Genomic DNA, 23,797 nt, shown 5'->3' on the forward strand with positions numbered 1-23,797 from the left:
TGTAAATACACATAATGGAGGTTATATACATAAGTATCCTCAACACGAGTCTCGAGCTATTTTTCAAAAAAACTCAATACATACACGGTCTGATGTTATTCCAAAAATACGATCAATTTCTGGTACATCGGAAGCTGGTTTTCAGAACACCGTCACATAGGCATAATGTATAATCTATTCGATAAGTTCGAAGATGACAACAGTGAACCTCAACCGAACAGAAATTGGTGTCGGGAAGCGTCACTATTTTCAGTTCATAGGCAGTATCCGTACAAAGGAACACATAGCTCGTGTCAATGTTTGTAACAATTTTATTTTCTGTAGACTCTCGTCTTTGTACAATTCATGTCTTTTAAAAAATAATTCTTTAGATATTTTTAACTGTAATTTTTCTCAGTTTAAATGTATTATTAATGAAATTATTTAAATAATCTTTTTTCCATTTTGTATATATTTATATTGGCTCATATTTTATAGTTTAGTTATTTTATTTTCAACCTGTTATTGGTGTTTTACACTGTTGGTTTGAAATAAAGAATAAAGCTCGTATACGGCATATAATGTCTCACGCGCTTGTTTGTTGTATTTTCTTTGTGTCTCCAAATGAAAACATTTTTATAGTACACTACTATTGCGTAGACAAGTTTTCCAGTTGCATCTTCTGTCCACAAATTCTCCACCAAAGCAGGCAGCCTTCAACGTCTCGGTTTGGTAGCATTTTGCAAGCAAATATTTGCTTGTCGTTTACGCGAGCGATTATCTTTTGCCGTTTTATGGTCAATTTTATAGATGAACGTTCGGCTACATACTGTCCAAACAACATCGGCTTACAGATTTCGTTGCCGTAAATCACTCCCTGGCACGATGACAGGTGTTTAGCAAACGCGTTGACTTAACTTCAAATTTCTTGGTGTATCTATTCATTATACGTTTCACCTGTTTGTAAAGTGCTCTGTAAAGTCGTCTGTAAAGTTACAACGTGGTGACGTCTCTGAACGTCAATATCAGTCTACCATCACTCTCGGCAAACATGAAAATCCGTTAGGCTTCATGAATCGAAACTGGTACTTGGATACTCATTACACGATCTTTTAAGATTAAAAGATTAAAATTGTCGGGACGAAACTCTTAAAATCTGTTCCAACTCTTTACCATCCCGCATTGCTTAGTACATTGAAAAAGACTCTTTTCTGTTAAAAACTATCGACAATCATCTTCTGTCATATTACTATTATTATATTTTGTTTATTATATAATGTGAGGAAAGCACGCAAGCTATGTTTAGACAATGCTGAAGTACAAATTTAAAAAAAAACGGAAAACGCTGGCTACTCCTCAAGTCGGTTATGTTCCCCATCCCGGCATATAAATGGATTTTCACGTTCTATCGAATGTCAGAGTCGGCCGAATAACAAGCAAAGAATGGCAGGAGGACGAAGGAAACGGTGGCGAAAAAAGAACGAAATGACGACGAGCGTTGCCATTTGTTTGAACTGTCAACCGAAATGCTGCTGCACATTTTCTCGTTCTTGGATTACGTGTCAATGGTACAGTTGGCCAATTCAAGTCCCTTCATAACCACATGCCTCTATAGTTATTTCTGCCTTAACCTAATGGGAACAAAAATAATGAATCCGGCTACCATTGGCACGGCCACCAGTCAGGCGCATTGATAGTCTAGGTTCCAGAAATTAATATTAGTAAAAAGATAAATATTTTGGCACATATCCATACTGCCTACTTGTAGTTTTTAGACAAAAACATCGAAACATAAAGACATTAACTACAAGTCTAGAATTCCATTAATTTATGTTTTTAATTATCAATAGTGGTGAGACTTAATAATATTAATAAGAAATATACGAATAAACTGGTCTACGGAATTGTGTTTACTACTGGTTTTATTTGGTACTTTTATGCAAATCTATACAGCAAACGATGAAACATTAGCTATTAATATAACTAATATAATAATAAATAATATCTACCCTTTGCAATGATATTATCAAGAGTTTCTCATAATATTCCAACGCCATCATCGGAACAATACGTTGATTATATTAAAATCAATAAATACGTTTATGCAACAAACTTTCTAAAACGACCAAACATCGTAAGCAACCATCTCTGTTTAAGGGACCGCTTCTCATAATCGACCACCTCTCGTGCGATCACCTCTATTAACGACCAAACCTCTCGTAAATGACCACCTCTTTTAAGGGACCACGACCTCTTTCTCTCTATTAAACGACCGCTTCTCATAATCGACCATCTCCCCCATTACAATGACCTCTCGAAAGTGACCGCCTCTATTGAACGACCATGGTCGATTATGAGAAGCGGTCCTTTAATAGAGGTGGTGGTCCTTTAAAAGAAGTCGTCACTGAGATGGTTGCTTACGATGTGTGGTCGTTTTGCTTACGAGAGGTGGAAAGACTGATAGCTAAGTAAAGATCGATGAATTTGCACATGATTTAGACATTTTTGTAAAATACATAACATTTTCTACATTAGCTGGCGATTGTAACTACATAAGCTGGGAGGCAATTTTCGTTACTACATAAGCTGTTGACCGTTTCTACATTAGCTGGTGTTGATGTATATTTACTACATAAGCTGTTGGTGTTTCTACATTAGCTGGAGGTTTTACTACATTAGCGGTGGATTGTTCTACATTAACGGTTGTTTCGACATTAGCTGGCGTTTTCGACATTAGCGGTTGTAACAGGCCACTGATCATTGATATCAGATTTACACGTTTCTAAAGAATATTTTATATTCTATTCTATAAGTTCGTATATAATGGACAATGAACAGAGCGCCTAACAATAACGCGTTCCAGATCCGCGGAGAGGTGACAGAAAAAGTATTGTCACCAGCTTTCCGATTAGATCGTGATACGAAAAGTCGGGTGGGATCATTAGAGGAGATAAATCGACACCTGTAATTAAATGAAAACGGATCACGGTTTAAAAAAAAGGTATAAAGGAAACAGAGTAAATATATTTATAAACAAAAACAATAATTTTGTACACAATTTTTTATATTCTATTCTATAAGTTCGTATATGGCGCCCTACAATGAACAGAGCGCCTAATAATACTAGTAGGCCCATTATTAATTAAAGAAAAGTTTTTGATGTTTAAATTGAGTTTCCGAATTCGCTCCTCTTAAATCGACAGGAAGCGCGTTCCAGATCCGCGGATAGGTGACAGAAAAAGTATTGTTACCAGCTTTCCGATTAGATCGTGGAACGAAAAGTCGGGTGGGATCATTAGAGGAGATAAATCGACACCTGTAATTAAATGAAAGTGGATCACGGTTTTAAAAAAAGGTATAAAGGAAACAGAGTAAATATATTTATAAACAAAAACAATAATTTTGTACACAATTTTTTTATATTCTATTCTATAAGTTCGTATATGGCGCCCTACAATGAACAGAGCGCCTAAAAATACTAGTAGGCCTATTATTAATTAAAGAAAAGTTTTTGATGTTTAAATTGAGTTGCCGAATTCGCTCCTCTTAAATCGACAGGAAGCGCGTTCCAGATCCGCGGATAGGTGACAGAAAAAGTATTGTTACCAGCTTTCCGATTAGATCGTGGAACGAAAAGTCGGGTGGGATCATTAGAGGAGATAAATCGACACCTGTAATTAAATGAAAGCGGATCACGGTTTAAAAAAAAGGTATAAAGGAAACAGAGTAAATATATTTATAAACAAAAACAATAATTTTGTACACAATTCTTTTTTTTATATGAAGCCAATGGAGATATTTCAATATAAACCATCCGAAGGCTGATCCCGTCCACACGCAAAGACCAGTCTTGTTTCTGCAATTGCTGTAATCGATTGAGATCAACTTCGCGGGCACGGGCGCGGGCACCAAGCAAGGCGGGACAGGAAGGTCGAATTCTATATACAACTGTATATCATCGGCATATTCATGAAAAAGGACGTTATGATTACGAATGATATCACCGATAGAAGATGTATATAAGATAAAACCCAACGGTCCAACAATTAAACCTTGTGGTAGAAAAATTGTTATTAAGTACTTTGGTACTACGATCTGTAAGGCATGTACTTTAGGCCTAGTACCACCACGATGTAACCGAACCACTTATTATACCAAAACGTTGATCTAACCTTTGCAAAAATAAATCATACCGGCCCATCGATCGCATTCATCACAACACGTCACAATATGAGTACCGTCTTCAATGATTCAATGCACGCCTGTTTTTCGTTTTCTCTGATGCATTTATTTATTTATTTATTACATTTATTTATTTATGCATGCGTCGTGATATGATAGAAAACTGCCATACACCGTCAACGTACACGGATCCAATTAACAAGTCCGGCTGTTCATCGATGCACATTCCGCAACGGTACAGTAGTAAAATGAAGAGTTCTTTCAACAGTTTTGTTTCCATGTGTCACAATCGGTTCTAATAAAATAAAATTGTACGAACCTGTTCAATTTGGTTGGAGCAATACCGCCAAATGATGCGTGGTGGTACTCCGTCTAGTACGTCGTAAAGAAAAGGATTTACGCGTGAATTGTTTACATCTGTAAACATACTGACTGTTGAACAGAAAAAGGTGTTTACCGTTTTGTATAATCGAGGTTGGTTTGTCCAATGGTTTATTGTCTGTTCTGGCAAAATATCAACAAAAAGAGTCGGAAGTATTCTGTTCGAAATGTCAACGTCGGCGACCATCAGTTGATTCGAGATTATTGAGATTTTAGTAAGAACCATTTTCGGCTCAGCTCTGGTGTAACTAATTAAAACTTTAACGACGTCATCAGTCAATACGATTGGCCGGCTGTCGAGACTAAACACTGGTATTTGTAGATCCAACATAGGTTGCGTAGTTTATACAGTGACGAAACATGGTCGTTGAGACATCAAATTACTGTTATTTTTTTGCCTTTTTTTAGTGTTTATCCTTAAAATTTAGGAAAGTGACAAAGCCTATCGTGTGCGCGGCCCATCAAGAAACATCAGTGTGCCAAATGTAAGCACGTACCATTCAGCGGTTTCGGAGGAGATACGTAAAATTACGCGACAAAATTAGTAGCATTAATATATAGATACTTGGCAAAATGTCATTTTGCCAAGTAACAAACAAATGAAGTATTTGGCAAAATATTGTCAAAGAGGGAGCATGTTGAAAGGTAATTTTTGTTTTCTTTAGGTATTAGCTTTACCTACATGGTTCGAATCCTGCTGGGATTTATAATTTGTTTAAATAATTTTTAATACAAACTCCGGTATTGCAACAATTACCTTTTATTTCTGAAATAGGCTAAAGATTGACCAGAAAAATGGTCGAGGAATGTCTGGAAGCTGTGTCGAGTAACGGCGCCCCTGCCTTAACCCATGGAGTAAGCTTAACTACTGGGCCAGTCAACTAATATTTTGGTCCATGTCAACGAATATGTCCATGTTAAAAGAATACAGAAGGCGTGTTATTTAATCGTATGGAAGATAAGCTTTTGTCACATGACCAATATACCAAGTTTACTTGCCACACAAAAAGTTTACTTGCCACACAAAAATATGTCCCTGTTAAAAGAATACAGAAGGCGTGTTATTAGTCGCGTGATAAGATATTATTGTGTATCATTTAAACCAAAATAATAAATAATCGACTACCGTTCTTCGGCTATGCATTCTTTTGTATTTCCGAGAATAAATGAGGATGACAGAAGGAGCAGGTTGAATTTATAATTGAAATAAATTAATAATTCGTTATTTATTTCAAATTGTTAATTTGTTATTTCGAATTCTTGAATGTAATTTTTGTTGTTGCCCCTAATGGACATTCCATAATTACAAAAACAACAACCCTTGTACCACAGACTGGTAATACATTAAATCCCCTAGTTTGCATCAATTGCTGAGCCATAAACTGCATTTCTCATAATGCACAAAATAAATTAATATAGTGATTTTCTGATGATTTCTTTGAAACATAGCAATCCATTATTAACAAACATAGCTGATGCACTACACATGATGAATAATTCATAATGTTTGCATAACCTACCTACAGAAAAAAAAACATTTACAAAAACTATTATATTAGATTGTACCTGTACACAGCCAGCACTCACACTCTTTAGGTGAACATATAATACATATATTATATAAGTAAATTATATAATTATACTTAGATGTAACGCTCAATCTCAACGATGGAAGCTATAAGCCTTACTTAAAGGAAAACAACAAACCACGCTACGTTCATTGCAAAAGTAATCATCCAGCATCAATAATTAAGAACATCCCTGAAGGCATAAACAAAAGATTATCAAACATTTCTTCGAATGAAACTGTTTTCAATGAATCAAAGAAACCGTACCAAGAAGCCTTGTATGAAAGTGGATACGACCACAATCTGAAGTACAACCCGACCAATATCAGCGCGCAAAATAACGTGAAGAAGACAAGGAAAAGAAACATCATCTGGTTCAACCCGCCTTACAGTGCCAACGTGAAAACCAAAATAGGGCACGAGTTCTTAAAGACTGTTGATGAATGTTTTCCACATAACCATGAGCTAAGAAAAATATTTAATAGAAACACCATCAAAATCAGCTATAGTTGCATGCCTAATATAGGGTCTGTAATATCGGCCCACAACAAAAATGTATTACGTAATGATATGCCCTGTGATAATATCAAGCAATGCAACTGTCGAAATGAATGCCCATTAGATGGGAAATGCCTAACCAGTGGTGTTGTTTATCAGGCTACAGTAACAACAAATGATGATAAAGTTGAAACATATGTCGGACTAACCGAAAACACATTTAAATGCAGATATAACGCACACAATAGTTCATTCCGTAATGTTAAATACAAAAACAGCACAACGCTTAGCCAGTACATCTGGAAGCTAAAAGATGATAACATAAAGTATAACATTAAATGGCGAATAATAAAGAAGTGTAAACCATATTCCAATGTTAACAAACGGTGTAATCTATGCTTACAAGAGAAGTATTATATCATATGCAAGCCTGAAACCAGCTCACTTAACCATAGGAATGAATTAGTCAGTGCATGTAGACATAGGAGAAAGTTTCTATTAAAGTATCAGTAATTTAGATAAGAATTTGGTTAACAATAGACTGAAATAGAGATGTGTTGTACTTGCTAATTAACATACTATTGTTCACATAAACAGTTTGCCTTATGACTTCATTAAAGCTTTTTGTATTCACTTGTGACTATCATTCAGAGCCAAGCACCTGAAGATTGAGTTCATACTCATGAAACAGCCTGTAGTGCAATAAAATGTTCAGTTGGTAATTTACTAGCGTCTTTCATTTATTTATAATTATACTTATATATTTTATTTGTTTATATGAGTGACTACATTGTTATCAGTATTGTAACTGTGCATTATTATTGCTGTTATCACTATTGTTATCTGTTAACACACTTCCACCTAAAAATCCCACATCATACAAACACACAATATTAAATGTGTTCATTTTCACCATTTTCTATATACAAAAATAAATCATCTTATTCACATTTTATTTCATAAACGTATATAATATAATGTAAAAAGCTTAACACTTACAATAATATGGAAGTAATTAAAATAAACTCACAATGATTGATTGTAAAAAAAAACATACACAAATATAAATTGGAAAAAAAGACAAAGCAACAACTAAAAAGCACCTGAAATAAACTACATTGAAACAATTATTGCTATCACATGCTATCTATTGTACATTAATGAGTCAAGTGGGTAGATAAGGAGGCTTAAAAACATATAGATTTAAAATGGTCTATGTCAGTTGTTTGTTGCCTTCCATATCTACATGATCCATCAGATGCTATCTATTGTACATTAATGAGTCTAGTCAAGTGGATAGATAAGGAGGCTACAAAAACATAGAGATATGGTTTGCAAAAAAAGGTTAAGACTTGTGACAGTTATACTTTTAGTCATGATATTCATTTTATAATTGGACAGAAACTTTGATGAGAAAAATGTAACATACATTCATGGATGCTGCTTACTATTTTCATTCTGGAATATTAAGAGAACTAGGGCTGTATATTAATATATGACATGTCAAAATTCATTGCCAACAAATGAGCTCACAAGCTGTATTAGGACAGGTATGTAAAGTATTCCCCAATAGTTTCATTATTGTTTGTATTATTACAGTTCATTGTTATATCAATTGCACCAATGGTGAAATATTAATGTAAGCTACATTTCATCTTCAAACTTCAGCTGTCTGTAAACTCCTTTAAGCCCGGCGCACACTAGAGCTTTCGGCCGAGCCAACTGGCACGAGTAACACTTGGCTCACTAAAAAATTTGCCGCAAACTATGATCGCGTTCTATCGGATGCACACTAAACGCGATTTTCTGATTGGATAATTACTTACTACGCTATACGGCACGCGCTGAAATATCATAATAAATCAGAACATGTCATGCGCAGTGGAATTTTTTAGTGAGCAGGAAGCTCACGTTCGGCGCACACGACGCAAAAATATTAAACACAATAGATATTTTCCTCAGCGGCACGCGTGGCCGATTCCTCACGAAATCCCCGGCGCGCACTGTGAGGCAAGTGTTACTCGTGCCAGTTGGCTCAGCTGAAAGCTCTAGTGTGCGCCGGGCTTAAGGACAGAGAAGCTGTATCGTCCATCAAGAGCATTTAAATCTGAATCACTACTGTATGAATTTTTCCAAGATTAAATTAAAAAATTATTACAATAACCGATAAATAATTTAATAATACAGTCAACTCTCCAAAACAGGACAGCCTTGGGCTGCGCTAATATGTCTGGTATTCTGAATAATGATAAAAAATGGGACATAAAGGTATGGTTTTGGATGAGCTGACTGTATTTAATAAAACTTAATCAAATTCAGATTTTGATTGGTTGTAATTAGTTTATTTAACAAAAATCCAAACAACTGTTATTCAATTTTAAATCAGGTTGTCTTTAAATTAGTTATGATATAGAGTGCTAATTCTGATTCTAATAGTTATGTTGTCACATTTAAATTTTATCTATTTCAATAATATAGCAGGGCTATCCATGTCATTGTCCTTAAGTAGTAGAATGTTAATTCAGTGTTATGTTGTCACATGTTATGTATTGTTATCTTGTATTCTATCTATTCCAATAATGTAGCAAGGCTATTCATGTCATTGTCCTTAAGTAGTAGAATGTTAATTCAGTGTTATGTTGTCACATGTTATGTATTGTTATCTTGTATTCTATCTATTCCAATAATGTAGCAAGGCTATCCATGTCATTGTCCTTAAGTAGTCGAACGAATTCTGTGCTCTTTTTAGTGAATGTATCTTTCATTACTAACTCAAATATTAGAATCCAAACATCATCCGATTCCTTAACCTTCAGGCCACGCAACTGTCCAATTTTTACTTTATCGGCGTTACTTATCTTAAGACCAAATCTGATGACCTTTCGTACATCATTCCAGCGTTCAGAGATGATTAATTTCTCAAATCCAGCAAAGGTTGGTATCAAGTGCTTGATTCTTTCGTACACACCCTCCATTCCTCCTATTGCTATGATTTCAATGAGAACATCGATATTCGATTGGCTAATAATTCCAGGACCTTCAAGTAACTTAAACAGCTCAAATGGATCATTCCTTCTTTCTATTTCTACAACAGAAATATGTTCACACTTGCAAAGTATAACTTTCAATAGATTGACTTTCTCTGATTCCTTGAACCACGATGACACTTTGCTGAGCAGTTCCCGATAGTTATCGTCAGATAGTTCACCTAAAAAAAATCAACAGTGTAATATATGTCACTGAGTCGTTTTTTTGTGTGGACACAATAAAAGGCCGAGATAGCAGATTTGAAAAAATTTCAGTACCAACATTTTGAATAATGAATATATTTTTAAAAAATAAAAAGTTTGAAGGTCAACAAAACAGGAATCTTCTAAATCATTAAAACATTCTTCCCATTCAACTTATAATCTTTGTGACCATACTATTGTAATTTGCCAAAAGAAATTCAAGTTTAAAATCCACATCATAAATGATGCATAGAAGACACATGGTAGACAATCATTACACCATAGACAAAATTTTACTAATAAATCAGTGATTTACTAACTAGATAACCATTAAAAAAAATATCAATGTGGATAATTAAATTCTCACGTTATTATCTTAAAGGCCAGGTGCGGGCAAAAAAATTCTATTGATCATACATTCCAATAATTATCGATCTATAGTTTCCCCTATCTTTCATAATTTTTGGGATTTTATTTGTGTTACACAAGCTTGTTGAAAATAAGCACTTTCTTATCAGTAATAGATAGTTCAAATTACACAGTAAAATCTCTATTCTTTTGTACACAAATTTTGTAAATGAGACGCATTTTAAAAAGCTATGAAAAATAAACGGTGTTGTAAAAAATGTTATCAGATGACTAAATATAGGTAATATAACTGGAAATTTACATTTCTGGTATTTTTATTCAACTTCAGATTTTTATTTTCATGCTATAGCAAAAATTATCCACCGTATATCCACATCTTTTTTCACCTTCTAGGGAGTCACCAGATATGTTATTACATTAGGTTAAACTACCTAACTACTGAAAAAAAGTCTTACTGGTTTTTTATGGTAGAAATTTGCCAAATTTTGTATTTGACCATATTAAGGGAAATTCATGTTTTTTCTTCTTGATTTCTGTTACAAATATTTGATTTATGTACAATTAATCAGATATTATATTTAAAATGTATGCCTATATACCTGAGCTTTAAACGACAACTTGACCGAGGACCATATTTTAACAACGTATTAGGGATGTACATACGATTTCAGAACCATCGCGAAATTAAGGATATCGCCGCATGCGCTCGCCGTAAATTGCTGTGATGTCACAGGTGCATCGCAAAATTTATGTAATGAGTTTTCTGGCAAAGTGCGAAAATTTCTAGTCAACACACTTTGTAAATAAATTGTAAAAAATATAAATGTTGATTTTTTTATTGTTTCTTTTGCTTCTCTGGACTCATTAAGTAGATTTTGCGATGCACCTGTGACCTATATACATCAAGTTGTCCTTTAATTATAATTTCATATAACTACATAACATCTACACTATCCTTATCCTTAAGGGTTTTTGCTACAGTAGTTTTATTATAGGCATTTTCCTACCTTGGCTGTTACTAAATTATATCTGTGAGGCAATTTTAAATTTCTACATTTAGCTTACCATTTCTACATTAGCTTGTATTTTCTACATTAGCAGTTGTAACACTGCTCTATCTAATTTCAATTCAACTTTAATTTCAGACAAACTGTCCATATGGTACATAATCTGATGATCTAATGTTACTCAACTAACCTGTTACTAATGAGCTTGTAGTCAGAGGAGCAGCAGTCTGTGTTTCTATACAAAATAAACATATACATATCAAGAATACAGTATCACAGTTGATTCAATACACTGTTCTGTTAATAACACTAAGATGCACTGTTTTATTATTACGTATCCTATTCATATATATTTTTCATTTGACAACTTTCCATATGATACATAATGGTCTCTAAGAATAGCCAACTAACAATAATAGTCTAGTGAGATGTCTTCCATATCTACATGATCCATCTATATATTGTACATTAATGAGTCTAGTCTAGTGCGAGTAGATAAAGAGGCTACAAAAACATAGAGATTTAAAATGGTCTATGTCAGTTGTTTGTTGCCTTCCATATCTATATGATGCATCATATGCTATATATTGTACATTAATGAGTCTACCCTAGTGGGTAGATAAAGAGGCTACAAAAACATAGAGATTTAAAATGGTGTATGTCAGTTGTTTGTTGCCTTCCATATCTATATGATGCATCATATGCTATATATTGTACATTAATGAGTCTAGTCTAGTGGGTAGATAAAGAGGCTACAAAAACATAGACATTTAAAATGGTCTATGTCAGTTGTTTGTTGCCTTCCATATCTATATGATACATCATATGCTATCTATTGTACATTAATGAGTCTAGTCTAGTGGGTAGATAAAGAGGCTACAAAAACATAGACATTTAACATGGTCTATGTCAGTTGTTTGTTGCCTTCCATATCTATATGATACATCATATGCTATCTATTGTACATTAATGAGTCTAGTCTAGTGGGTAGATAAAGAGGCTACAAAAACATAGAGATTTAAAATGGTCTATGTCAGTTGTTTGTTGCCTTCCATATCTATATGATACATCATATGCTATCTATTGTACATTAATGAGTCTAGTCTAGTGGGTAGATAAAGAGGCTACAAAAACATAGAGATTTAAAATGGTGTATGTCAGTTGTTTGTTGCCTTCCATATCTATATGATGCATCATATGCTATATATTGTACATTAATGAGTCTAGTCTAGTGGGTAGATAAAGAGGCTACAAAAACATAGAGATTTAAAATGGTCTATGTCAGTTGTTTGTTGCCTTCCATATCTATATGATGCATCATATGCTATATATTGTACATTAATGAGTCTACCCTAGTGGGTAGATAAAGAGGCTACAAAAACATAGAGATTTAAAATGGTGTATGTCAGTTGTTTGTTGCCTTCCATATCTATATGATGCATCATATGCTATATATTGTACATTAATGAGTCTAGTCTAGTGGGTAGATAAAGAGGCTACAAAAACATAGACATTTAAAATGGTCTATGTCAGTTGTTTGTTGCCTTCCATATCTATATGATACATCATATGCTATCTATTGTACATTAATGAGTCTAGTCTAGTGGGTAGATAAAGAGGCTACAAAAACATAGACATTTAAAATGGTCTATGTCAGTTGTTTGTTGCCTTCCATATCTATATGATACATCAGATGCTATCTATTGTACAATGAGTCTAGTCTAGTGGATAGATAAAGAAACATAGAGATATGGTTCGGCAAAAAAAATGTGTTTGTGACAGTTAAACTTTTTGTCATGATATTCATTTTAATCAAAAAAAGAAACTCATAAGCTGTATTAAAGACAAGTTTCCAAAATTATGATATAAATTTAGGATAATTAGCATAATTATCATAGTTGTTGATAATCATTGTTTGAATATGTCTGTATGTATGAATATAAATTCTTAAAACACCATAACTTTCTAGAAATCTATATTGCTGCATAGGGAATAATTAATATCCCCAAAACACAGACATAGTTGAAAGTGATTAATACAGAATCTCCTTAGTTTTTATCCTTATGTATTACCAACTTTATATTACATTTAACTTCACATAATTTATCTATCCTTCAGGTTTCTTGATATAGTTCCCAACGTTTCATCATAGTTGTGAAGCATTTTCTCACCTTAGCTGGTACTAATTACATATGAGCAATTTGTTATTTCTACATTTAGCTAATATTTTCTACATTAGGATCTCTAATGATCTAATGATAATCAACTAACCTGTCCGTAATGAGCTTGTAGCCGGAGGAGTAGTAGTCGGTGTATCTATACAAAATAAAAGATATACATATTCATAATAACAAAGGCAGTATCACAATTTATTCAATACACATTTTAAAGTTAGTTTTTTTTCAAATAAACTATTCTGTTAACAACACTAGGATACACTGTTTTATACAATTCAAATTAGATCTTATTCATGTATTTTGAAATCATGAGATTTGTCTGAAACCACCATCTTTGACATATTCTTTGATATATTTAAAATACTAACATTTTCCAAACTTTACATATCAAGTACCATATAACATATTTTTAACTGTTGATGTTTCTACATTAGCTGATGTTTTCTGAATTAGCTATTGCCATTTCTAAATTGTATGTAATTTTTATGTAATTTAGAATTAACAAATTTTATCAATCAACTGACCTGATGGTAATGATGAGCTTATAGCCAGAGGAGTAGTAGTAGCATCTGGTGTATCTATGCAAACAAAAGATATCTATCAGTACATTGTATTATTGAGAAAAAAAAATTAAATTAGTAAATTAAATATTTATTTTAAAGTTATGCAGGCCTCCCAGAATAAATACTGCAGATAGATAAATCCTTATTGTGTGAAGAAAGATTTCTGCAGGGAAAACAATAGATTTACATGACGCCTATTTGGGATAAATGTTTAGCTTAGCCTAAATCTGTTTTATTTTTTAAAAAACAGATTTAGGCTAAGCTAAACATTTATCCCAAATAACTTGAGGCATTATGTAAATCTATTTGTTTTCCCTGCAGAAATCTTTCTTTTTTTTCTCTTGCTGTTATCTATTATTCAAAGGGCCTTTGCAGATATCTCACACACACATGTTCCTATGTCATTAAAACAAACTAATAATATTGCTATTGAAGAAAATGTTGATGATAATTCCAAATTTCAATTACCTTCTGAAAATAGGTTCTTTAAACGAGTGGTATCCATGAGCTTATCGCCACATTTAACACCATTGAAATCTTGTTCCAAGCATCGTTTGAGACGATGTAAATGAGGCTTCTCTGCTGGATTACAAACATTACACAACACACATAGATTGTAGCCAACTCCTTCACTTGTGACAAGCCCATTTTCTAGTTGATGCTGCAGATATTCTAACATCTATAACATAATGAAAAACTTAAGTTAAAAATATTCTTTTATTACATTCTAGTACTGTTTTGTTGAAAATGTTAACACATATTATCCTTACCTCTATGCAGAAGCTTCGATGTGGTTCATTTATTGGGCCTGTAGTACTGCCATCAACTTTAATTAGATGAAATATTTCAAGCTGATAAGAAAAGTTTATTAAAAAAAGTTAATAAATGCAAAAAGGTATCATTGGATTATTACAATTAGGCCTACCTTTTGTAGGTTCATGTTCAACATTCATTCAAACATTTTAATTCAGTAAAAGTGGCAAAATTAGTTCAAAATGCTATGGATTTTCTGTTCAAATATATTTATTTGAAACTAAATACATAATAATTTCTGTACCTTTAATGCATGCCGGTTTTCAATTTTCACTGTGCCTAAATTAACCCCATGATCCTTAAAGTCAAATTCACTGCGATTTTGAAACACAACTGGTTCACCAGGTCTACCTTTGACCTCCATCAAGTCAAGAAATGCAACAACCAATGTATTGTATACAGCATTGGGAAGAAAGTCCGTAGGTGTAAGATAGATCGATACCATATTTTTCTTGTCCATTTTAACTTTAAGACCCTCTTTCTTGGTTTGCATCCGAGATGGAACCAAGAATACCCGATCGCCTTCGGTTACCTGCAGATGTAAGCAAAGTGTTGTAAATATAAGTATAACATTAAAGCTAATTTTACCTGCAGATGTAAAGCAAACTGTTTACATTGGAAAGTAACATTTAAGTTAAGTGATGGCCAATCTAAAATAAGATGTTTAACTTACCTCTGATTTCTCAAAGAGCAAACCAAATGTCTTCATCACTTCAGTAAAGATTTCAAAGCGCTGTGGATCTTCCTCTAATTCATGTTTCCATAAATAGCGTAGCAGTCTTTCCACCAGTATTCCTTCCTCATCAAGCCTTTTCCACAGCATCCTCATTTGCTTCTATATTAAAAAAAACAGTTTATTCTTACTTTACACAGTATAACCACATGATCAATACAATTATACTGTTTCACATCAAGTTACTAAGAACAGATTATTAACATCACCTATACATCCACATTTTTGACAATCTAATATCATAATAAAATACATTATCTACCTACCACTTTAATAGACGGTTTAACTACTGTGATCACTTTTGTCACCATTTGAATCATCATTTGAAGATCTGTTATCACAGTGTTTTTCAGTTTTTTGTTAGAACTCGAATGCAAAATGATCCCAATGTCATTCAGATACTCTATGGCAGTGGCGAGCCCCTCTTTGGCAATTTCCCATTCAGTGCCAATCTTGGAAACCTAATAAAGAATTTAATTTTTAAATAAATAACTTAACTTAGTACATTACTTGTAGAGCCTGGAGAAAATCTAATGGAAAATTCAATGATAGGCCAGGACTATAAATATTACTAGTGTCTGTAGGAATAAAAACAAAGTACCAATAATAATAATATTATATAATTACATGGGAATCCACAATCAAAACTTTACCTCCTCAAACGTAATACACAATTTTGTTTCACCAATTCTTTGCAAACTTTCCTGTAAATTAACCCACTTTACTGGAACTTCTCTCACCATTTCCTTCATGTATCTACCAACGTTTCGCTTAAGTTTTGTAATACCTTCAGGTGATTTCATGGTGTTATCAACCATGTACATTTCACGATCTACATGGTGAGCATATGGCATTCCTTCCATTTTATCAAACATTTTCTTGTACATCTTCATAACCTTCAATTAATAAATGCATTCATATTGCTACTATCGCTGATAACTCATCACAATGATTACTGATCACGCTGATATACTGTATTATCTATATAGTATATTTCATTTAATATTTTTACTTTGTATTCAATGTGTGTGGTAAATAAAAAACAAACAAGTTAAAAAAGGACATTTAATAGGCATTATAAATACAATTTAGCTCAATTTGAAGCGATTTTGAATTTTTCTGAAAGAGCATTTAATAGTTTTATTAAACTTAAATTTATATCAAACGGGCAGTCATTTTGGATTTTTGTCGCGATCTTGGATTTTGTTTGCGCCTCCAGGCATATTTTCAAGCCAAGTGTTGACAATGATATATCCACTGAGAATACTCACATGATCAGCAAGATCAATCTGCGTGATCTCAGTGATCATCATGATCAGTGGTTTACAAGACAATATGTCAAAACTTAATGTACACAATCTTTCATGACTGTTACAGGCTGTTTTATTTGATTCATACTGTAATTCAAAATGACAAAATCTCAAACAATGTTTCTACTTTAATGTGCTTTCTTTAATGAATTCTTTTGTAATGCATGTAATGTGTAGCTTAAATGTTCCATTTTCATGTTATATTATTTGATGGTATAAACATGTACATTAGACCTCAAACTGCTTTTTTGTTCTAATTGTACTGATGGGTTGTTAATACAGTCAACCTTTTTGTAGGCAAAATATTAATTCTAAAGAGCCTATTAATTTAACTTACTACACACACAACGCAATTCATAGTTGTATACAAACCAGTATATACAAACCAATCGCGACTGGTCGCCGTTACCCATACCACACGTGTGACACGTTTAAAACTTTTCAGTTTCATTCAGTTACAGTAAAAATAGAACATGGGCAACATGTAACTAAGCTTATGTCTACATTTTTGTGCGCCTGTCAGTTGCGGTTTATATTTGCATTCAGTTGTGTTCAGTTGCTAGGAGCGCTTATGTTGACATAGTTGAGAAAAAGACAAGATATAAATATCTAATATTTATATAGTATTTACCTCCTCCTCTTTTTCTGATGCTGTCCCTGACAATTTGTCCACATGAGTTGCAACCAAACAGATGGGAGGTGACTCTATGTTCTTGCCATCAATTGAAATAGTGTTTCCTGAACCATGTTGTACAGTATGTTCATAAATGGACCTTATCCAGAACAAATTCATGTCCAAATTAGTCATTCCTAGCTGACCCTAAAATGACAATGACAATATATTTTTAAACTAATATTGAAATTAAATTACATTATTAAATCATAGCATTTGTAGTTTACAAGATTGTCTAAAGTACTAAAGCTTAACTTACTATTTTTGAACCCCGTGGTTTAGCTGGCTCATCCAAGTTGTCCATGACATTGAAAGCAACACAGTATGATACTGTATTTGTCAGGAAAAACTGGAAATTAACGAGGATTATGTTTTCATGGTTAATTATAATATAATATTACAATATTTTATATAGATAAAGTTTAATGACTCAAGTAAAAACTTCAACATTCTATTTGCACACTACACACTGTACTGTTTCATCAAGGTGATAAAATAGCTCTTCTTTTTATCACTTTTATGAAACAATCTAGTGCGCAAATAAATAGTCATTTATTTATCTATTTTGCTCTGCTTTTGTTACGAGCACTTTTGTTCATGCCTCATCAAGTCAAACATGCAGATTAATGCAGACTGTAAAATCAACTTTCACCATTTTTACATTGTGATACCAGACCCCTACCAGGACTGTGGTTCCTATGTTGAGGGAACTAACTTGACATGATGTGTATTACTATGTATGTTTTTTACACTGTGATACCAGACCCCTACCAGTACTGTGGTTCCTATGTTGAGGGAACTAACTTGACATGATGTGTATTACTATGTATGTTTTTTACATTGTGATACCAGACCCCTACCAGGACTGTGGTTCCTTGTTGCGGGAACTAACTTGACATGATGTGTATTGCTATGTATGTTTTTTACACTGTGATACCAGACCCCTACCAGGACTGTGGTTCCTTGTTGCGGGAACTAACTTGACATGATGTGTATTGCTATGTATGTTTTTTACACTGTGATACCAGACCCCTACCAGGACTGTGGTTCCTATGTTGTGGAAACTAACTTGACATGATGTGTATTACTATGTATGTTTTTTACACTGTGATACCAGACCCCTACCAGGACTGTGGTTCCTATGTTGTGGAAACTAACTTGACATGATGTGTATTACTATGTATGTTTTTTACACTGTGATACCAGACCCCTACCAGTACTGTGGTTCCTATGTTGTGGAAACTAACTTGACATGATGTGTATTACTATGTATGTTTTGTTATGTTGTCATGATCATTTCAAAACCATTGGCTAGGTCTAACCTACTTGTTTAGACGTTTAAAAACAAGCTACATGCTGTCACCCAGACCCGGGGAGGGGGGGGGGGTCACTTGTATATAAACCAAACGGGGGAGGGGGGGGGTGCAGCAGCCACTTCAAGACATGAGGCACTTGCGCTACCTGTTTTACTGAAAAATACTACGGACTTGAACTACCATTTACCAAAATCCAGTGTTCTCTAGAAAGACGGCAGAAACAAGGCCACGCCAGAGAGGGCGCAAAATTTGTACTGGTTCACAGCATAATCTGCGCATGGCCAAAGAGACCGTTCATGGAAAAATCACGAACGTGTTTTGACAAGTTTATCGCGCACATGCATGACGACGATGATCAAGAGTGGTCACAGTTGAATGTTTAGTAATTGTCGGCGCAACGGTAAAATAAAACAACTACTAAATGTATACAGTAAACTATGCAATTTATTCCAAGTGAATCAAGTGAGGATTCTCAATAAATAGATAAAATATACAATATACAATATTTGATAAGACAATGCAATAAACGGTGTAGCTAAGATGCTGGTTGAGAAGAGTGTTAATAATGTGGTCAGTGCATGATAATATTGGGCTTGGCCCATCTCATCTGACCAATTAGGATTAAGAGAATTAATGTGGTTTTCTGTTAGAGTCATTAACATTCTTAAAATCCATTAGCTAGAAAAGTGAAGGTAACCTGTCAATGTGAGGTTAAATAAAGAGATATATAGAGGATGTATAAATAATCAAATTAAAAGTAAATGTTGAATTGTTTAAAAGCTATGTGGTAGGTGTGCTACAGGATCCCCCTTCCAGTGAAAGAATTAATGATAGAACGAGACAAAACGTTGAGGGAAATGAACATGTCTACCAGAACGAGTAGTACGGGGAGGGGATGCCAAAATGGGTGACGGGTTGGTTGGTTTGACTAGGGGTGATGCTTGTAGCTTGGGAGTGAGGGTTTGCTCTTGGCTTTTAAATATATCAGTATCCAAATGAGCTACCTTTAAGCGATCAATACTGACTGTGTCCTGTCGACCATTTAGATCGAGAACAAAGTGTTTGTCTGTTCGACTTAATACCTTAAATGGACCATCATATGGACGTTGTAAGGGTTTTCGAACAGAGTCCCTTCGAACAAAAACATGGGTACAATTAAATATTTCTTGATTGATATAGGATTTACGGTTAGAGTTGGTGCGGGTAGGTGTGGGACGTAGTTTACTCATATTATCACGCAATCTATCAATATAATTAGAATAATCACAATGTTCAGAGTTTGAATTAAAGAATTGTCCAGGTAATCTTAAAGTAGTGCCATAAACAAGTTCAGCTGCACTATGACCTAGATCAGCCTTAAGGGCTGTACGAATGCCTAAAAGTACTATAGGTAAATGTTCTGTCCATTTAGTGTGATCATTATGTGCTTTGAGAGAACCCTTCAAATGTCGATGAAACATTCTACAAGTCCGTTCGCAATAGGATGGTATGCAGTTGTATGAATGTGCTTAGTTCCTAGTAAGTTGGCGAGTGAATGAAATAATGCAGATTCAAATTGTCTTCCTCGATCTGTTGTAATGTTTGAAGGTATTCCGAATGAAGCGATCCATCGATTGACAAATGCGTGTGCGACAGTATCGGCTGTGATATCCGGAATAGGTACGGCTTCGGGCCATCGAGTAAAACGATCGATAAAAGTGAGTAAATAAGAAAAACCATTTGACGGAGGGAGAGGTCCAACAATATCTATATGTACATGGTCAAAACGGGCGTCAGGTGTAGAAAAAGTAGAGAGTGGCGAAACGGTGTGCCGGTGTACTTTGGAACGTTGACATTGAATGCATGTTTGAGACCAACGTCGTACATCACGATTGATTGCTGGCCATACGAAACGGTCAGTAATTAAACATTGTGTTGCTCGTATACCAGGATGTGATAGCGAATGTAGAGTGTCAAATATTATGCGTCTGAATTCTTGTGGGATATATGGACGTGGATTGCCTTTGGAAATATCACAAAGAATTGTAGAGTCAGAAGTTGGAATTGGAAAGTTTTAAAATTGTAGTGAAGACGGTGATTCAAGTAGCTTGTGCAATTCATCGTCATTCTTTTGTGCAGCAGCAATAAGACTAAAATCAACAATGTTAGTTGTGTTGTGACTGAAAGTATTAAGTTCGATTCGCGACAATGCATCAGCTGCTGCATTAGTTTTTCCACTCACATGGCGTATGTCCGTTGTGAATTGAGATATGAAATCGAGATGACGGATTTCACGTGGCGAGTGACGATTTGGTTTGGCGAGTGACGATTTGGTTTGGCGAGTAAAGCATACACAAGTGGCTTATGGTCAGTAAAAATATGAAATGAGCGTCCTTCAAGTGAATGACGAAAATGTTTAACTGAAAGGTATGCCGCCAAAAGTTCACGACCAAATGTGCTGTATCGCGTCTGCGCTGGTTTCAACTTCTGTGAGAAAAATGAAATAGGTTGCCTATTGTTGTCAATGCGTTGTTGTAGTATACCCCCTATGGCCACATCCGAAGCGTCAACCATGATACTTAAAGGTCCATCTGGCTGCGGATGGGTGAGAAGTGTAGCACTTGCGAGGGCGACTTTAATATTATTAAATCCCAATAAAGCTGCGTCGGTCCATACCAGATCCTGTTTCTTACCTGCCCCAACAAGTAGAGCTGTGACAGGTTGTAAAATCTGGGCACACTGCGGTATAAATCGTAAAAGTTAATAAGTCCAAGGAATTCACGTAGTTTGCGTAAAGAAGTTGGTTGTGGAAAGTTTTGTATCGCTTCGACCTTTACTTGAAGTGGTCGGACACCTTGCGAATCAACATGATGTCCAAGAAACTCGAGTGACGAAACTCCGCCATACTCATTAAGACGTGTGAATAGTTGATGAAGATGAGTTTCGTGTTCCTCGGCGTTGGAACTTGCAACAAGCAGGTCGTCGATATAAGCGTAGCAAAAATCCAATCCACGTGTTACCTGATCAATAAAACGTTGAAAAGTTTGATCGGCATTGCGGAGGCTAAATGGCATTCTAACAAATTCAAAAAGTCCAAATGGTGTAGTAATTGCTGTTTTATGAACATCAGCAGGTTCAACTGGTATCTGATGGTAAGCTCGGACGAGATCAATCTTAGAAAATGCAGTGGATCCGTGCAGAGATGCTGTAAAATCGTGCATGTACGGGATAGGATACCGATCTGCAACAGTAGCATTGTTCAATGCTCGATAATCCCCACAGGGACGCCAATCCCCAGGAGTTTTCTTAGGCACCATATGTAAAGGTGATGCCCAGTTACTTTTAGAGGGGCGTATAATTCCAAGCTGCATCATGTGTTCAAATTCATGTCTGGCTGTTTTGCAGCGGTCTGCGACAACAAATAACCATTGAGATGTTCGTCTCAAACCTAAGTCTAAGGTTACAGAGCGATGTCCATAAGTGTTGATAGATGTATTATTTGCGGCAGTCAAAGTAGACTCTTGTCGCCTATGTAGACAATCAATCAATCAATCAATCAATCAATCGTTCGATTTATATAGCGCCATTCCAACATTCATTGCTCATGGCGCTGTAGAAAAAATCAGAAAAGGTGAGTTTTGAGTAGTGACTTAAAGTGACTCAATGATGATGTGTGTTTAATGTTCAAGGGTAGGTGGAACAACGCTAACTTCTGCCCCAGTGTCTATGAGGAAACGTTGTTTTGATAATTTATTTACAATAAAGAAAAGGCGACTTACGATTTGACGGCCAGCAACATTCGTCGCATTTAGTTGTCGGCGTTGGAGTTTTCCGAACACGGCGGATTGCATTTTCGAGCATTTACTCCAAATTTGTCATGGTACCAACAGAGTTGAGGAGTGTTGTTTGAATGTTGAGCTGAGTGATTGGTACTGTTAGGTTGAGCAGGAGATGAATGCCTACCACTCGATCGATTTTGATGTCGACTTGTGCTGCGACTTTGATGTCTGTTGTGCCGTCGGTCAGATTGCAAGGAATTAACTTGTGTTGACAGTTGTTGTATCTGTTTTTGCAGGGTTTCAAGGGTTGCAGACAAGGAGGGTGTATTGTCCGTGTGTACTGCCGATACACTTGTTGGCGCAGTTGCAGTTACAGATACTTCAATAATTTTGTCAGCCAATGATGTCAAGCTTCCCAGGTCCAACTCATCCTTGGTTGAAGCTAGGTTAAGCTGTACATTAGTTGGGAGGCGACTTAAGAATAGTTGTTTCATAATTGAAGATTCGAGAGTTGTAACATCCGTCGGTATAATTGCGACGGTTTCCTATCCCCCAACTCCTCGGCCGTCAGGAGTTGGCGGAGGCGCTGTTGGTCGGAGTCAGTTGTCCGACGTATTAAGGTATCTTTCAAGTTCACATACCTGTTATCAGTAGGCGGGTTGAGAAGTAGATCCCAAACTTCCTGCGCAATTTCAGGTTGCAATGATCCTACTAAGTACGCATATTTAGCATCTACTGTAATCCCACGCGTTGTGAACTGTGCTTCCACTTGGGTGAACCACAATATCGGATCATTGGGCCAGTATGGAGGCAGTTTCAACGCTACAGAAGAAATTGGCCTGTTGACGGTTGCTGCGTCAGGAGCGGGCACCACAGGTTGTTCCTGGTGCTGGGGTTGTGCTGGAGGTTGCGGTAGCTGTCGTTGTTGCTGTTGTCCTTCCATTTTAAGTTAAATTCGGTATAAGAAAGTGGAGGGTCCCCACTTTAGTAATTGTCGGCGCAACGGTAAAATAAAACAACAATAAAAACAACTACTAAATGTATACAGTAAACTATGCAATTTATTCCAAGTGAATCAAGTGAGGATTCTCAATAAATAGATAAAATATACAATATACAATATTTGATAAGACAATGCAATAAACGGTGTAGCTAAGATGCTGGTTGAGAAAACAGTGTTAATAATGTGGTCAGTGCATGATAATATTGGGCTTGGCCCATCTCATCTGACCAATTAGGA

The 23,797-nt window shown here is 35.1% G+C and overlaps 1 protein-coding gene and 1 pseudogene across 1 annotated transcript in view; both read right to left on the reverse strand.

The window, feature by feature from the left end:
* Positions 1–9,028: 9,028 nt before the first annotated feature.
* LOC144835073 (uncharacterized) overlaps positions 9,029–23,797 on the reverse strand; it is a 66,799-nt gene continuing 52,030 nt past the window's right edge. Inside the window, exons 8-18 of the mRNA XM_078690097.1 lie at positions 17,743–17,832; positions 17,442–17,630; positions 16,154–16,396; positions 15,767–15,961; positions 15,441–15,602; positions 15,012–15,299; positions 14,725–14,805; positions 14,423–14,633; positions 13,916–13,969; positions 13,486–13,530; positions 9,029–9,816 (exon numbers count right to left, since the gene is read on the reverse strand). Of these exons, the coding sequence (XP_078546223.1) occupies positions 9,284–9,816; positions 13,486–13,530; positions 13,916–13,969; positions 14,423–14,633; positions 14,725–14,805; positions 15,012–15,299; positions 15,441–15,602; positions 15,767–15,961; positions 16,154–16,396; positions 17,442–17,630; positions 17,743–17,832 (2,091 nt within the window). The 3' untranslated portion in view covers positions 9,029–9,283. The remainder of the gene's footprint in view (positions 9,817–13,485; positions 13,531–13,915; positions 13,970–14,422; positions 14,634–14,724; positions 14,806–15,011; positions 15,300–15,440; positions 15,603–15,766; positions 15,962–16,153; positions 16,397–17,441; positions 17,631–17,742; positions 17,833–23,797) is intronic.
* Positions 20,853–23,561, reverse strand: LOC144858889 (uncharacterized; annotated as a pseudogene).

This window comes from Antedon bifida, chromosome 2 (assembly GCF_963402885.1).
Source record: "Antedon bifida chromosome 2, ecAntBifi1.1, whole genome shotgun sequence".
Taxonomy (NCBI): domain Eukaryota; kingdom Metazoa; phylum Echinodermata; class Crinoidea; order Comatulida; family Antedonidae; genus Antedon; species Antedon bifida.